This window comes from Ambystoma mexicanum, chromosome 2q, assembly GCF_040938575.1.
Source record: "Ambystoma mexicanum isolate Mex_15411 chromosome 2q, UKY_AmexF1_1, whole genome shotgun sequence".
Taxonomy (NCBI): Eukaryota; Metazoa; Chordata; class Amphibia; order Caudata; family Ambystomatidae; genus Ambystoma; species Ambystoma mexicanum.
Genome location: NC_090924.1, coordinates 863,290,409 through 863,308,517, shown reverse-complemented (window position 1 = coordinate 863,308,517; position 18,109 = coordinate 863,290,409). Strand labels below are relative to the sequence as shown.

At 49.8% G+C, this 18,109-nt stretch overlaps 1 protein-coding gene across 9 annotated transcripts in view; it reads left to right on the top strand.

The window, feature by feature from the left end:
• Positions 1 to 18,109, top strand: part of WAC (WW domain containing adaptor with coiled-coil) — a 978,331-nt gene that overhangs the window by 425,521 nt on the left and 534,701 nt on the right. For all 9 annotated transcript variants that reach the window (XM_069648101.1, XM_069648094.1, XM_069648099.1 and 6 more), the window contains one exon: positions 10,847 to 11,083. In XM_069648101.1, the coding sequence (XP_069504202.1) occupies positions 10,847 to 11,083 (237 nt within the window). The remainder of the gene's footprint in view (positions 1 to 10,846; positions 11,084 to 18,109) is intronic.

Below are 18,109 nucleotides of genomic sequence, written 5' to 3'. Positions count from 1 at the left end.
ACCTACAGGGGATCCACGTCTACACCTACCTGGACGACTGACTCATCCGAGCAAGGACAAGGGAGCTTGCCGTAGATCACACAGCAAAGACCGTCAAGCTGCTCACAGACCTGGGATTCTCCATCAACTTTCCCAAATCCCACCTGGTCCCGTCGGAAGTCGCACTGTTTCTGGGAGCCAAGCTCGACACAGTGGCGTGTCTGACCTCGCCGTCGGAGGAAAGGACAAAGGCCATCCTGGGCAAGGTGCAGCGTCTGCTGGCCACGGACGTGGCCAGGGTGAGGTCCATCAAGTCCCTCCTCGGAATGATGTCCTCCTGCATATATCTCGTGCGCCTGTGCAGGCTTCGGATGCGCCCTCTGCAAGAGTTCCTCGACGCCCGCTTTTTCCAAGTGACGGGCAGCTTCGAGGACAGGATCCCGCTCAACAAGACCTTCCGACGAGCGATCCGGTGGTGGGGCACCCGCGCTCATCTGACGGCGGGCACAGACTTTCAGACCCCATCTCACCAGATAACGGTGACGACAGATGCCTCCCTGGAATGGTGGGGAGCGTACACCGGCGAACTTCAAGCGAAAGGCATTTGGCTCCCGGAGGAGAAGCCGCTCCACACCAACATCCTGGAGCTCCGTGCAGTGTTCTGGGCCCTCAGGTCCTTTCTCCCATCCCTCGAGGACAGGTGGTGAGAATCTTCACCGACAACACCACTGCGATGTTCTACATCCGGAAGTAGGGAGGAACCAGATCTCCTGCCCTCTCCAAGGAAGCCCAGGATCTGTGGAATTGGGCCGTCGCCCAAGGGATATTTCTGGTGCCCTTTCATCTGGCAGGGATAAAGAACACCATCGCCGACTCACTCAGCAGGGAGCTGGGCTCGTGCCACGAGTGGGAACTACGTTGGGATCAAGTGAATCGACTCTTCCGATGATGGTGAAAACCGCAGATCGATCTGTTCGCGACGAACTCCAAGTGCCAGAGGTTCGCCAGCAGGTTTCCCCAACCGAGGAGCATGGCCAATGCTTTCTCGTTCCCCTGGAACTGCCTGTTCCTAAATGTGTTCCCTCCGTTGCCGTTGCTGCTCCGACTCGTCAACCAGCTCGAGGTCGCGGTGCAGGATGATCCTCGTCGCACCGGCGTGGCCGAGGCAGATCTGCTTCCCGGACCTTCTGGACTTGTCAGCGTCCCCACCAGTCAAGCTGCCGACGGACGCGGATCTTCTCCAGAGAAGGAGGCGCCATACTTCATCACGACCCGGAGTCTCTGAACTTGCAGGCCTGGCTCCTGCTGCACTAGTTTGGAGGGTACGATGTCCCGGCTGACTGCAGAGAGGTTCTTGCAAAGGCCAGGGCGTCCTCAACTCAAGTGCTACGGACATAAGTGGAAGAGGTTCTCTGTCTGGTGCCGTGCATAGAAGATTAACCCTCTACGGATTACGGCCCCTCAAGTTCTGCCGTACCTACTGTCGCTGGACTGGCTCACGCCTCCATCAAGATACATCTGGCTGCGATCTTGCGATACACCAGAACCACAGGACGGGCGTCCTTGTGGTCCCATCGCCTGGTGAAGGTATTTATGAAGGGACTGTTCCGATCGTTCCAGCCAGTGAATGCCCTCTGCCCCGGCGTGGGATCTCAATGTGGTGCTGATCAGGCTCATGGGGGCGCCATTCGAGCCCCTGCATTCGGCACCGTTTAAGTTCCTTTCATGGAAGACTGTGTTTCTTGTGGCCATCACCTCCGCACGACAAGTGGGAGAGATCCAGGCCCTATCCTGCAAGCCTCCATACTTGACTTTTCACGACACAAGGGTGGTGCTGAGGACGCACCCCTCCTTTATGCCCAAGGTGCCGTCGGACTTCCACCTCAACGAGCCCTTGGTGTTACCTGTTTTCTTCCCGTCGCCTTCGTCACCGGCCGAGAGGACTTTGCACTCGCTGGATGTGGCTAGAGCGCTGACGTTCTACGTGGACCGCACGAAGAGTTTTCGGAAGACATCACAACTATTTGTGAACTTTGGACCTGTGAACCAAGGGAAAGCTCTGTCGAAGGCTTCCATTTCCAGATGGCTCTCCGGCTGCATCATGCACTGTCATCGGTTGGCAAACCGGCAGTTACCTGGCTGTCCGAGAGCCCATTCGACCAGAGCTATTGCTGCTCCCACGGCGTTCTTGTCTGGTGTGCCCCTGCTGGACATCTGCAGGGCTGCTACGTGGAGGTCGACGCACACCTTCACGAGATTCTACTGCGTCGACTGGGATTCCATGGAGGAGTCCAGGGTTGGCCAAGCAGTGCTGCGCAACCTGTTTGCCTAAGGTGAGCCTGGTGAGGAGGTAAGAAATGCTTAATGTTGAGTTGTTGATGTAATGCTTAATGTTGAGTCTTTGCCACCTCCCGTTGGTTGTGCATGTGTGTACTGCTATGTATTGTTATATTCATGAGCATGTGAATCCATGCCAGACCCCATGCTGGCGAAGGAACATGCCAGACCCATGCTGTAACTGTTCTCCAGCATGGGTCTGGCATGGATTCACATGCGAACCCTCCCGCCTACCCCTCTGCAGCTCTTCACTTGGTCATACTGCCACTTTGCGTGCTACCAAATCTGAGGATGGCTGCCAGAGGCGGGGCTTAGGGAGAGGGCAGTCATTGGCTGGGGGCAGTATGACCCAGAGACCAGTGATTGGTTACTACTGAGAAAGACAGATCAGAAACGAAACTGATTTTTTTCTTTACTGAGGATTCCTGGCCTGACGACGGCGAATATTATGAGCATGTGAATCCATGCCAGACCCATGCTGGAGAACAACAGTTACAGGTAAGTAACTTGTTCCTTATATGTGATGATACTCATTTTCCCCAAGATTTATCTGGGCCTCCTTATATTCAAATCATTTATTTTGTACAATACATAGTGTTTCAGTGTTTCTTTGGACCATGTGTATTAAAATTTCATTTATACTGATTCTAGAGCCCTCTCTCCCTCCTAAAATAAGCCTGGCTGCTTTGTTTACGCTACGTCCGTTTTTCCGAATCAACTGCTTCGTGTTACGAACAGTGCATCAGATTTTTCCTCGACGCTGTCCTCGTCATCTACTCCTACCACACCCAAGACACTCTTCAGCTTCAGGACTGGCTGGTTTCTTTGGACCTTTAAGATGCTTACTTTCATGTGCCAATCCATCTCAAGCACAGAAAGTACCTGAGGTTCGCAATTGGTGGTTCTTATCATTTTCTGGTTCTACAATTTGGGCTGACCTCCGCCCGAGTGGGTTTTCACCAAACTGATGGCAGTAGTGGCAGCGAGTATCAGAAGGGGGAATTCACGTCTACCCTTATCTGGACGATCGGCTAATCGGGCCGAGTTCATCCAAACGAGCCCAGGCAGGAACATCTGGCCTTGACCTGCCACTTCTTACACAGACTGGGCTTCCCCCCTCAATTACAAGAAGTCACAAATCATTCCAAACCAAAGACTCCAATTCATTTGGGCAGTCCTGGATACTTCCTCAGGGAAAGCCTCGCCTCCCAATGAGAGAGCTCACCACATTCTGCAGATGGTCATGAAGTTTCAAAATGCCCAACATCTACCGGCATTCGATTTTCTAAGGTTGCTCGGCCTCATGGCATCCTGCATTTTCCTGGTGTCAGAGGCCAGATTGAAGGGATCTCATCCTCAATGGGCCCTCAAGACTCAATGGTCCCAATTTTCAGGGGAGATGACAGATCTTCTGCAAGTCTCAACCAAAGTGGCTCAAGATCTCCTATGGTGGGCTTGCAAGGAGAATATCCTCAAGGGCGAAGCTTTTTGGCAACCATGGCCGGAGATAACGGTAGGGACGGACGCCTCACTTACGGGGTGGGGAGCCCACACCAACGATCTGACAATCAGTGGTCATTGGGCTTCCTTGGAGTCCAACTACACATCAACCTTTTGGAGCTGAGGGCAATCAGACTAGCTGAAGGCCTTTCTGCTATCTCTAAAGGGAAAGAATGCACTAATGACGACATTAGTGGCCATGTACTGCCTCAACAAATTAGGCTTAGGATCACTCCGACTGTGCAGAGAGGCAGTGCAACTCTGGTTCTGGGCAATGCAAGAAGGAATCTCTCTATCGGCAGTTATTCTAGCTGGAGAGTTGAACACAGTGGCGGACGGTCTGAGCAGGCAGAGCAGTCTCTCACGAATGGGAGCTAGCTCAGGAAGTCCTTCAAGAGATCTTCGCCCTTTGGGGAACCCCTCAAGTGGATCTGTTCACGACCGGTGCAAACTGTACTGCTCAAGGGAATTTCTCCCGAGAGGAGCTCCAGGGTATGCGTTCATAGTGGACTGGGTATTTCCACTCCTTTACGCATTCCCTCCTGTCCCTGTGATTCCTCATGTGATCAGGAGGTTGAGAAAGTTCAGGAAAACCATGAGCCGAATTGCCCCGGTTTGGGCCAGAAGGACATGCTACCCGGACCTTCTGGACATGTCCATCTGCCCTCCAATACGTCTTCCACAAAGAGAAGATCTTCTCTCGCAAGAGGAAGGTCGGGTTCTCAATCCAGAGGTCAAGACACTCAACCTTCACGCATGGTTTGAGAGGCTGAGATAGAAGGATTGGGACCTCCCGGATGACGTAATAGATTTTGCTTTTGGCCAGAAGGCCAGCAACAAAATCCCTGTACCGGTGTCGATGGAACAAGTTCAGTAACTGGTGCAGGGATAAGAAGGTGGATCCATTCCTTTGTAATACTCCAACAGTACTTTGTACTTCCTTTACTCTTACACTTAGCCAATTTTGGGGCCGCAAGTTGGTACTATAAAAGGGTATTTGGCAGCGCTATCTATCTTTAAGCGTTCCTCGGAAGAGGTGTCCTATTTTAAAATTCCCTTAGTAATCCAATTCTTGAAAGGGCTAACAAATGGGTACCAAACCCCCCAACCCCCACCGCGACACCTTTTCAAGGGGCCCATTTGGGATTTAAATTTAGTCTTAAAATTTCTTCTCATGTGTGCCCTTTTCAAACCTTTACATTCTTGCCCGTTAAGACTTCTCATCCTTAAAACAATTCTGTTGGTGGCTATAACATCAGCTCGCAGGGTAAGTGAGTTGCAGGCACTGTCTTGTAAGCCTCCTCCCGCCATTTTCCATAGGGACAAGGTTATTCTAAAAAATCAAACCATCTTTCTTGCCTAAAATAGTTTGATTTTCATCCGTCACGAAAAATTACATTACCTTCTTTTTATCCTCTGCCTCACGCTAGTAAGGAAGAGGAAAGGTTGCATAGACTGGACCTAAAAAGGGTTCAGTTTCTACATTTCCAGATTGGCAAATCTTGGACAATGTGACTAACTTTTTGTTGGGTATACTGGACACAAATTGGGCCTTGGAGTGTCTAAACAAACTCTATCCAGATGGATAATTCTAGCAATCTCTAAATGCTATAAATTAGCTGGGAAAGAACCGGCAGGTGGATTAAGGGCTCATTCAACCAGAGGCATGGCAACTTCCACGGCTCTTCAGAGGGGTGTCCCGGTGCAGGATATTTGTGCTACGGCCACCTGGTCATCCATGCACACCTTTTATTAAGCATTACTGCTTGAACTCTACTTCATATCAAGCAGGACTATTTGCAAAGGCTGTCCTTCATTCAATCCATAATTAAAATATCTAGTACTCCCACCTCCAAAATTACCACTGCTATGGGAGTCTATCACAAGATGAAGAATACGTGGGAGGACTCCATCCATTTGACAAACCAAGTTACTTACCAACTGTAACGTTCTTTAGATTGGATGTTCCTCCCACGTATTCCTCATCGACACTCCCAACCTACCCCTCCATAAAGTTTACGCCAGTGGCACTCGAACTTCCTTAAGAGCCTGAGAGTTTAAGGCCTGATAAGCTGATGCGACCATGAACACAGTAAAATCAGAACTGAGATAACGGGCGCTGTTCGAGCCCTTTATACAGCCAATGACGTTGACGCTTGATGGGGGCTCTCGAGGGACTACAACTCTGCGGCCTCGAACACAGCGCCCTCTGGTTAGAAATAGTTCTGAGGCAGCAGAGCTGGGATATGAATATCATAAAATGAGGAATACGTGGGAGGAACATCCAATCGAAAGAAAGTTACAGTTGGTAAGTAACTTGTTCTTCTCAAGTCCTCCAGGCCCTTCACCTTCAGGATTGGTTGGTGTCTCCGGACCTACAGGATGCTTACTTTCATGTACCGATTCATCCCAAGCACAAAGTACCTGAGGTTTGCCGCTGGAGACTCGCACTTTCAGTTTTGAATCCTGCCGTTCGGATTGACCTCCGCCCGAGGGTCTTCACCAAGCTAATGGTGGTGGTGGCGGCGTACCTCGGGCGAGGGGGGATTCACGTCTACCCCTACCTGTTCGACTGGCTGATCCGGGCACGCTCTCCTGAGCGAGCATTGGATCATCTTGGTCTCACCTGCCGCTCCCTCCACAGGCTGGGCTTCTCCGTCAATTTCTAGAAGTCTCATTTGACACCTTCCCAACAGCTCCAGTACATCGGGGCTGTGTTAGGCACGTCCTTGGGCAAGTGCTTGCCTCCCAAGGTGAGGGCTCATCACATTGTGCAGTTGGTGGACAAGTTTCAACATGCCCAGAGTCTCCCGGCTTTCGAATTCTTAAGGTTGCTCGGCCTCATGACCACCTGCATTTTTCTGGTGCCAGAGGCCCGGCTGAGGATGAGATCCTTGCAATGGGCCCTCAAGATGCAGTGGTCGCAGTTCTCAGGCAAAATTTTGGATCCCATTCAAATTCCACTCTCTATCTCCCAGGATCTTCTGTGGTGGGCCAACGAGGGGATCTTGATGAAGGAACCATGGCTGGAGGTGACTGTAGTGACGGATGCTTCCCTCACAGGCTGGGGCGTTCATGCCAACCACTTGACCGCAGCAGTCGTTGGTCTCAGTCTGAGTCCAAACTCAACATCAACCTATTAGAGCCCTGAAGTCCTTTCTGCCGTCTGTGCGGGTGAAGAGTGTCCTGATCATGATGGATAACACAGTGGCCATGCATTAACTAAACAAAAAAGGGTGGGGGGTAGGGTCACTCCCGTTGTGCAGAGGAAATGCAGCTCTGGTTCTGGGCCATCCAGCAGGGAATTTCAATCTCGGCAGTTCATCTGGCCGGAAACAAAAATGTGGCGGTGAACACTCTGAGCACAATCTCTCACGAGCGGGAGTTGGCTCAGGAAGTCCTTCAGGTGATTTTCGCCCTTTGGAGAACCCCACAAGTGGATCTCTTCGCCACCAGTGTCAAGCGGAAGTGTGAGAGATTCTGATCAAGGGAATTTCTTCCGGGAAGTGCCCTAGGAGACGCGTTCGTAGTGGATTGGTCTTTCTCGGTGCTATATGCGTCTCCCAGTCATTCCTCAAGTGTTGCAGAGGTTACGGAGGTAGGGGGGCGTATGTTCTGCGATTGGTGCAGAGGACACAATGTTGTTCCTTTTTAATGCTCCATTACTATGGTTTTGTCTTTCTTACTTTCATTGGCCCACAGGGGCCTTCAAGTGGGTACCATTAAGGGTTACCTGGTGGCGCTGTCCATCTTTAAACGCTCGTCTGAAGAAGGTTCTTACTTTAAGATTCCTTTGATTTCTCAATTTCTTAAAGGACTGACTGTGTTCCCGCCGTCCCCTTTCCAGGTGCTGGTTTGGGATTTAAATTTGTTTTTGAAATTTCTCATGGGTGCTCCATTTGAACCTTTACACTCTTGACCTTTGAGATTAGTGTCCTTCAATACTGTGTTCTTGGTTGCGGTTATTTCCGCTCGCAGAGTGAGTGAATGAATTGCAGGCACTTCCCTCTAAGCCACCCTTTACTGTGTTTCACAAGGAAAGGGTTGTACTCAGGGTACGTCCTTGCTTTCTACCCAAGGTAGTATCTGAATTTCATTTGATTCAGGAGGTTCTCCCATATTTCTATCCTCCTCCTCATCCTGGTAAGGAAGAGGAGTGACTCCATCAGTTGGGTCGTAGGAGAGCTCTGAGCTTTTACACTTCTAGGATGTCCAGGGTCAGAGCGGACAAACAACTCTTTGAAGGATATGCTGGACACCGTTTGGGCCAGGCTGTTACCAAACAGACCTTGTTCAGGTGGATTATCCTCACTATTACAGAGTGTTACCGATTGGCGGATAAGGCCCCTCCTGAAGGGTTGCAAGCTCATTCCACTAGGGACATGGCTACTTCTACCGCCCTCCAACGGGGAGTGCCTATTAGGACTCTGTGTGAGGCTGCTACATCGGCTTCGCTCCACACATTTGTTGAACATTACTCCATGGATACGATCCATGGTCAGGATATGGCCTTTGGGAAGGCGGTTCTTTATTCCGCAATTGTCAGGATCCCACAGTGCATGGTCAGATTCCCTCACTACAGTACACAACTGAAAGGTTCATTTAGGTCTCCACACTGGCATTTTATTTAAACATTTTAACTGGAAGTGTAGGAGTTATTATCAGTAGTTATCCTGAGTCTGAGTTGGGTAATGGGTTTTAGTTTTAAATGATTTAGATTTGGCTTGTGAGTTTATTTTCCTTAATGAGACTTCAGGAAGCCTTTGTTTCGCCAGGGCAAGATGGATGCCAGGCTCAGCAGCAGTGATTGGCTGAGCTGGATTGTGACGTAGTTAAGGAGTTCTAAACTGCCTTTCATTCTAGTTGCTCATGGAGCAGGTTGCAGTTATTTTAGCTCTGTTTATTTATATTTATATATATATATATTATCTATCCCAAAAAGATCCAGTCTATTTGAAGTGAAACTAAAGAAACCACAGAAGAACGTTCTGAAGAGTTTTATCAGTCAAAGAATCCAGTAACCGATTATAGAAGAAGAAAGCGAAGTCCTTTATTTAAAGCAAAAGCAAATTTCATAAAAAAGTTAATGAGTTTTATTTATTTAGAACTGTTATTAAGAATTTGTCCAGCTAACTGTCAGCGTAACTTTTAAAATGCTGAAAGACTTGTAAAGCAGCAACTGTCAGCTGGCATATGCGCTTGTGTAAACTTGAGAGAAAAGATAAATCTCTACAGCGTCTAGTTTAATTTTACTAACCACTTGCGCAAGCAGCAGTCGACGCAATTTCGCGAACTTTTCTAACTGAAGTTACAATAATTTCATTTGTTTCTGTAATTTATAGACTATATATCCTCCCAGCGTGTCTCGTCGGACACCGCAGAGGAAAGGACCCAAAATACATAATGTGCGTACCCGTCGAGTCTTTTAGGAAAAGAAACGTTATTTAATGAAAGCAGCTGTCATTTTGAAGTGACTTCGCAGTCCGTGCTTTGTGATCTTAGAGATTGTTTCTGAGGATTCAACAGCACCGCATTTCTTGCACAGCAGTGAGACATTTTACAAGTAAAGTGACACGGTAGATTCAGAGAAGAAGTAAAGGCTGTGTCAGCACTAAATGATCTCTATTCAACAGATTTTTAATTAACTGTTTAAATACATGAAAATAAATTAAGAAATCTTCTGTTCACTGAAGTTAAAGCAACAAATTAAACCATTGGAAAGTGAACAGTATATTGAAGTCAGACCGATCTATTGAAGCAGATTTGAACTCCATTTTGGGAAATAAGAAATTCTAAAGGAGTAAAAAAAACTAAAGACATTTCAAAGATTTCAGGTTTTGCAGCAGCAGATTACAAGAGCCTATCAGCTATTCAGCATAGGCAGCAGGTATAGAGGGAGGAGCTGGTGGTTTCTTTTGGGGATAAATAAGAGTCAATTAAAGCAGTGCAGAAAGTAATCAGCTGTTATTATTTTGTAGATTCTTTCTGACGTCTTCCAGCCCAGTTGTGAGGGTGTCAGAGGTGCCACATAAGATATGCATTTTGTTGTTTGCTCCATATCCCCTTTCCCCTTGGGTTTGCCAGCTAGGTAGTTACATCAGTACTGAGACTGTTTGGCAGGCAGACTTGGGGGAGTGCGGGGGGGGGGGGTGTTTGGGGTACTGGTGGGCCAGCGTCACTCCTGCAGGAAGACACAACTGGACTGACCGCTATCCAATTGGGTACTCTAAATTCTTTTCCCTCCTCCATTTACTTGTGCTGCTTTGGGAGTCTGTCAAAGATGTGGAATACGTTGGAGGACACAATCCATTCGAAGGACAAGTTACTTACCAACTGGTAACGTTCTTTTAACTGGATGTTCCTCCAACTTATTCCAAATCGCCCTCCCAGCCTGCCGCTCTGGAGAATTTCCTATGCGATTGCAGCTTACGTTTCCGCAAGGCTATGTGCAGTCCAGAATGTAGGCATCAGTCACATGCATGCTTAAGGAAAAAAACTTAAACTGAGGCTACTGGCGCCATGCGTCATATTTATAACATCCGGTGACGCCGCCCTCGACGGAGGCCTTCATGGGACATCGACCCGACACCATCGACGTAGGACGCCCTTCACTGAAAAACGTTCTGAACTGCACAGCTGTGGACATTACATGTCAACGATGTGGAATACGTTGGAGGAACATCCAGTTGAAAGAACGTTACCAGTTGGTAAGTAACTCGTTCATCTTGATTAGATGTGACGTGCCCTAGTACAAATATGAACTGGCCTCTTGAGAAAGCCTAAACTGCCTGCTCGCACTACTCCAAGTTAGGTCGTGTGTCCTTTCCTTGGTCCACACAGTTCCTTTTCTTGCTTACCTATTTGTCCACTGTTGCTTCTTCAGGGCACTTGAAGGGCTACTATCTCATGAGAGGTTTTCTAGGAAGGACGGGATTGTGAAATTAACTGCAATATATTACAGTATGCATTTTTACCCTGTGTGGTGTAGTTTGAACTATTTATTTCTAAAGCCATGTGTTGTTTTTTTCAGACTCTGTAACCATGGATAAGCCTACAATCCATGTTTGCACAACTCCTTCAACATCTGCTGCAGTAAATCCTACTGCTGCCCCTCCTTCCTCTTCTACAGTCCCTGTCTCCCCCCTTCTACAATCTCCAATGCCTACATTACTTCAAGACCCAACTATACTGCGACAACTGCTCCCTGCTTTGCAAGCCACGTTGCATGTGAATAATTCTAGTGTGGACATATCCAAAATAAACGAAGGTAATTTTATAATGCCAGTTAAAATTAGTTTTGATGTTTTCCAATGAATAGCTATTCTTCCACATCTGTCTATCTTCACCATACTGAGTGTGGACCTAGCAATGCTTAACACAGAGCTTGTTTTCCTGAACATCGCAATTGTAAAATAGGGAGTCATTGTTTGTGATGGATCGCTGCAACCCTGGAGGACTTGCAGGGAAGAGAAGTGGCTAAAGAGCCTATTAAATTCCATGATACTACTAAACTAACAGTTATCACAAAGTTGAAACAGGCACAACCTGGCAGAGATTCTATCTTCATACCTGTTGCTATCGCAGTCCGAAGGCAAACTATATCTTCAGGAGGGATGTGAGCTGACCCAAACAGCTTTATACAGATGTGCCAATATAAAAATATCTGAGTTTCTCCAGCATGGGGTCTGGCATGGATTCATGTGCTCAAGAATTAACCATCGTCATGCTGGGAATTCTCATTAATAGAAAAAACAGTTTAATTTCCAAACTGTCTTTCTCCCATTAACCAATCCCTGAGCTCTTGGTCATAATGCCCCAGCCATTGACTGCCCTCTACCTAAGCCCCTCCTCTGGCAGCCATGTTCAGATTTTTGCCACACGTTGAAGTTTTGGGAGTCCTCATGCTTTGCTCTTCAAGCTTTTACTGCGTTTTTCGCTTTTTTGAGAGTTCACTCTACTTTTTGGTCAATTGAGCCTGTGTGCTCGATCGATCATCCATCTAATGGGGTCCAGTTTTTGGATTTCTTTCAGCCCCTCAAGGGCTATTTTCGTCGAGTGTTCTTGGGGGGCTTCCAGAAGATTCCTCAGGCCTACACTGCGTGGATCATGTTGGACGAGAAGGACGGCGCTTCCCTCTTCAAGCTTTGCTCCGATTTGCGGTTTGCGGAATGTGTACATGGACGACTAGTATTCCCAGTGCCTGTGTTGCCTGCACCCGACGCACAACTAGGAGTGTTGTGCGTTTTTACTGTGGCATCTCGAAGCACACGTTGAGGGATCAACACCAACGTTTGAAAAGCGCAGTTGCAATCCAAGGCCTCTACCCCGGTTGCCCCCCAGGGGCATGCCTCTGCCATATCCGGAAAACCAGAGCGGGCTTCGAAGTCCTTTTGAGGGTGCCCCTCCCGTGGGGGACCAACCACCGCCAGTCTGTTTCTGTCTGTGTAGCCGCTGTTGAGGGTCCCTCGACAGTTAGGGCGCAATCGTCATCTCCATCAGCATCGGTCTCCAGCTGCCACTCTGGATGGTCGTCCAAGAGAAAGTCAACTACCCCAGGGAAGTTGAGAGAGATGGCCAAAGAGAAGGCCAGGCAGAGTGCAGTGACCGACCCACCCACGACAGATCAGGCCAAGCAGGACAAGACGTCCGACACGGCCAGGAAGGAGAAGCCCAAACCGGTCAAGGGGACCGGCCTCTCCGTGAGGGTCCAGGTACACCATGCAAAGCCGTCACCCTCCCTTAAGGTGGTGGTGGCGTCTCTTTCAAAGGCTGTAAAGGTGGACCCGCAGGGTGCCCCGGCGACAGCCAGGGTGTGCCTTCCTCCCACGAGGGAGGCTTTGAGCATCCCTGTTGAAAGACCCCGGAAAACAGGATGCCGGACTTTCGCCCTAGACCAATACCTCGGGACCCGAAGAAGGGGGTGGGGGGGGGGGTCGAAGGTCTGCAGGGTACAGACATTTCTTTGGGGGATGAAGATGAGATTATCTCCACCCACACCGTCCAGGAGGGTGATGACAACGAGGGTAATGCCGAAGATTCGCCTCACGATGGGATAAGGGGGTGTGACGACGAGGGGCTCCAGGACGAGGCCACAGCGCCTTCCATCCATGCACCCCAGATACAGCCTAAAGACATTTCACAGGACATTCTCTCCACACTCTAGTTTTGGAGATACAGAGGAGGATCCCGGTGACCCCGGGGTACCCACCAGCCAAGAAGAGGAGGCATCATATTCCTCCCTGCCAACCTTCACCACCTTCCCCATCGCCGCTATCCCAGAGGGACACAGCGACCACTGGCACGCACGACGATGATGATGGCGGCGGCGGGATGGGGGACCTCCCGTTCCCTCCTCCCAGAGCCTCTCCTCTGGACGAGGTGGGGTCTTTCTACGCAATGATCGCCTGAGTTTCAGAGCTGTTCCAGCTCATGTCGGAGGAGAAGGAAGGCTTCTTATATCAGCGCTGGGAAGCGAAGTGGAAGACCATCCTTTCAGTCCCTCTCCTGGATGATGTTTGGGATGAGAGGCTGGCGTTGATGAAGAACCCCTCTACAGCCCCAGCGAAGATAGACTGGCTGGAAAAGAAGTACAGGGTGCCAGACTCAGCACTGAAGTGTTTGCCGTCTCAGCCGGCGCCAGACTCGCTGGTCTCTGCGGCTGCCAGGAAGAAGTCGTCGGGCTTGGCAACTGCTTCCTTCACCCCTCTGGACAACGAGGGAATGAAGCTGGATTCGATGGGTAGAATGGTTATCTACAGATAGGACCGGGAGCTGTGGTCTAAGCTGGCCCCACTGCTGGACTTCCTCCCCGATAACAAGCGGGTGGAAGATTTGGAGATCCTTCAAGAAGGCGAGGTGGCGTCGGACCATGCATTACGGTGGCCCTGGACATCGCGGACATGGGCTTTTGCCACATGGGAAATGGAGTCTGTCTTTGTCATGGCTGGTGGCTCCAGGCCACCAACTTTAGACCAAGAGGTCCAGACAAGTGTTTTGGACATGCCCTTTGACGGCGACAACCTGTTCGGGAAGACGGTGGATGAATCCCTTCAGGCCATCAAGGCTGACACGGAGACGGCACGTGCGCTGGGCACCCTGAATCAACGACGGACGTCCTTTCGTTCTTCAGGAGAGAAGTCTTTCAGGTCATCAAAAGGTTTTGGCTCGGTTCGCCCAACCCTCCTGCTGCTCGACCCAGGAAGCAAACGGGGGTCACTCCAAGTCCTTTGAGAGCGGTCGTTGTCGTGGACCTCAGAGGGGCCATTCAAACTCCAAAGGGGATTAAACCGATCAGAACGTCGGGTCCCCACCCATGCACCTTGGTGGGAGGCCGGCTGGCGAACTTCGTTGGCGTGAGAGACCATGCTCTCGCCCTTGAACACAGCTTAGAGATCCAACGAAAATGACAGTGAATACCACTGGTTAGCCGGCAGGAAAACCACATCCCTCATTTGCTGCTGGAGGTCCTGGCCATGTTACAGAAAGGGGCGATGGAGCTGGTTCCACGGCGACTCTGGAGTATATTCAAGGTACTTCCTCGTACGAAAGGACCAGGGTTAGAGGCCCATTCTTGAACTACCCTTTCCTCACTGAATGGCTGGTGGCAGTGGTTTCGTTTGAACTACCAAGGTTTGCATTCACCGCTGGCTGGGTTAACAGCTGCTGTAAAGCAACCGCGGGAGCCATTTTTGTTAAAATGGCACCCAGTCTTATTTTGTCACCATTTCTTTGTGGAAAGGTCCTAATAGAGATTTTCTCTGTACCAAACCAGGTTTGGTCTTTGTTAATTCGCCTTTTGTGGGATTCAGGAATGAAACCCGCCCCTGGCTCCAGAGTGTCTGGGGTAGGCAGGAAGTGAGGGAGGTGCCCGAAACTCCCTGTGCTTAGTCTCCTAGGAGACCCAAATGCACTCAGTGGTGATTGGCTGGCTGACTGTCCGGCAAGGACAGCCACCCTGCTGGGTGAGTGACAGCTAGGCTGGCATGAATGAGAGAGAACTGAATAAAAGGAGTCTCTTGGCTTGGAAGGCAGAGTAGACCACTGGATGAAGAGCTTGAAGACGCCTGCTGCAACTCCTGGACTGTAGGTTTGCCCGGTGAAGCCCTGCTGCAGTGCCGAAACACCAGGTTCGCATCGACACTGAAGCCCCTGCACGAACGACTTCTCTCCTTGAGTTGGTGGGACCAATCAACTCCAAAGTAAACCACCTGGAAATCCATCTTGGAGCTGGTTGAATTTTCTTAGTTGCTGCTGGAAACCGTATAGCCAGGGAGCGGAACACCAGATTGTGTGCGTTGCTTTTAAGCAGGCCTAGAGCTTTTGGAAGATCCTCTGAACTACCAGGAAGCCGGACTGACCAAGCCTGAGCCCCCTCAAGAGTGCGGGACCCAAGAAGCAAGGAAAGTCCATCTCGACGGCCAGGAACCGGAGTGTTACTATTTGCTGTAGACTCGAGGAGCTGAAACACTTGTGCCCCTACATTTGATTCTTCTTTTCCTACTAAGAACTTGTGCAAAGACTTTTCCATTTACTTACCAGAAGTGCTTCCTCCTATACAAGACTTTTGCCCATTGACTTTGGCTTAGCCTATTGAATTGAATGACTCTTCTATAGGAATATGAAAGTGTTTGCCCTGCTTATGAATATTTGTGGTCGCTTGTTCTAATAACCTTTGCCTTTTACCAACTACTAAGAGTATTCTTAATGCTAATAGAAAGATATTAATGTCCCCAGCACCCTAGTTATTGAAGTCACCTGTGGGTGTAGGTTGTCTGTGGGCCATTCCAAAAGGGTCTTTACTGATTTATAAACTAAGAGTGTAGGCTGTTACTATTCTAATTGCTCTGTTCTGAAGACAACTTTGTAACTGACTGATAAATTAATAATTGTTAATGCAAGAAACCTTGAATACATGTAACTGTGAATTTGTGTGTAACTCCACTACAGCTCACATTTCCCCTCTTGAGATAAGCCTGGCTGCTCAACACGCTACCAACACTGTATAGTACAAGTTTATACCAAAGGTTGGGTTGCTTAATCCTGACGTCAGAGTTGTTTGTAGTGTTCCCAGAGGGTACTGCATGCAAACTTTGCCTTACATGGTCACGCTGCAGCACGTGTTCGGCCAGCTGGAGGAGGGGATTTTCTGTCATTGGATCTGGAGGACGCGTACTTCCACGTCCCCATACACACAGGACATCTCAAGTTTCTGCGCTTCGCCGTTAAGGAGGGGAGGCATTATCAGTTCAAGGCCCTTCCATTCAGGCTGAGTCGGCGCCCAGAGTTTTCAACTGCAGGGATCCACGTTTACCCCTACCTGGACGAATGGCTCATCAGGGCTAACTCAAGGGACACCACTGTCGAACACATAGAGTGGACTGGCCGTCTTCTGATGGATCTGGGGTTCTTGGTGAACTATACAAAGTCCTGCTCAACTCAATCGCAGGATGCTCTGTTCCTGGGATCCAAACTCAACATGGTGTTCGTGCCCGGTGTCACGGTCGGAGGAAAGGATATTGGCCATTTTAGGGAAGGTGCAACGGCTGTTGGCACTAAAGGTCACCTTGGTGAGAACCATCAAGTCGCTGCTCGTTATGATGTCGTGCATTTACCTGATTCGGTTCTTCAGGCTACGGATGCAGCCTCTACAGGAGTTCATTTACGCACGCTGGCTTCATGTGTCCAGAGGCTTCCAGGACAAGAACAAGCGCGACATGGAGTTCTGGCGGGCGATCTAGTGGTGGGGCATGTGCTCCAATATCAGAGGAGGCACTGATTTCCACCCCCTTCCCCCCCCCGTACCAGGAGATTGTCACGACGAATGCGTCTCTGGAAGGATGCGGAGCCCACACCGGACGTCTTCACGCCAGAGGCCTGTGGCTGCCGGAAGAGAATAATCTGCACATAAATGTACTGGAAGTGTTTTGGGCCCGCAGGTCGTTTCTACTGTTCTACTGTCTCTCAAGGGCAAAATGGTGAGGGTCTTCACGGACAATACCACCGCAATGTTTTACATCTGGAAGCATGGGGGCACCAGATCCCCGGTGCTCTGCAGGGAGGCGCAGGACTTGTGACACTGGGCAGTCGCCCAGGGGCTCTTCCTCATTCCATTCCACCTGGCAGGAGTAAAGAACACTGTTGCTGACTCCCTCAGCAGGAAGGCCTGGCTCCTGCAGCATTAGTATTTGGGGGTTCCGATCTTCTGGGTACTGCAACGAGGTACTCGCCAAGGCCAGAGCGTTGTCTCCTTTGAAATACTACGGACTCAAATGGAAGAGATCTGCAATTTGGTGCCGTTCGCAGCGTATCGACCCGGTCGGGGCTGGCTCACGCCTCCATTAAGGTTCATCTGGTGGCTGTTTCCCGCTACACCAGATCCCCAAGACGACCCTCCTTGTGGTCGCACCGGTTAATCAAGGAATTCATCAAGGACTATTTCGCTTGTTCCCGCCCTGGCCTGGGAGCTCAATGTGGTACTTATTATTCTCATGGGAGCCCCATTCGAGCCTATGCATTCTGTTCCACTCCAGTTTCTGTCGTGGAAGGCAGCTTTTCTTGTGGCCATCACCTCCGCATGACAAGTGGGTGAGATCCAGGCCCTAGCCTGTTAACCACCTTACTTGACTTTCCACGAGACGAGGGTGGTGCTGCGGATGCACCCGTCCTTCATGCCCAAGGTGCCGTAGGACTTTCATTTTAACAAGCCCTTGGTGTTGCCTGTGTTTTTTTTCGACACCATCTTTGACCGCAGAAAGGACTTTGCACTCGCTGGATGTGGCTAGAGCGCTGACATTTTGTGGCCTGCACAAAGAGTTTCTGGAAAACCTCTCAGCTGTTTGTGAACTTTGGTCCTGTGAACCATTGGAAGGCCCTGTCCAAGGCTTCCATTTCCAGGTGGCTCTCCGGCTGTATCACTTACCGTCACCGGTTGGCAAACCACCCGTTGCCTGGCCGTCCGAGAGTCCATTCTATCAGGGATCGCTGCTACTACGGCTTTCCTGTCTGATGTGCCACTGCTGGACATCTGCAGGGCTGCTACGTGGAGGTCGACGCTCACCTTCACGAGATTCTACTGCGTGAACCGGGATTCCAGGGTCGGCCAAGCAGTGCTGAGCAACCTGTTCGCTTGAAGGTGACCCTGGTGAGGAGATAAGCGATTGCTTCTGTTGAGCCTTGCCACCTCCTGTAGTTGTGCATGTGTGTACTGCTATGTATTCTTCATTCATGTGAATCCATGCCAGACCTCATGCTGGAGAAGGAACAAGTTATTTACCTGTAACCGTTGTTCTCCAGC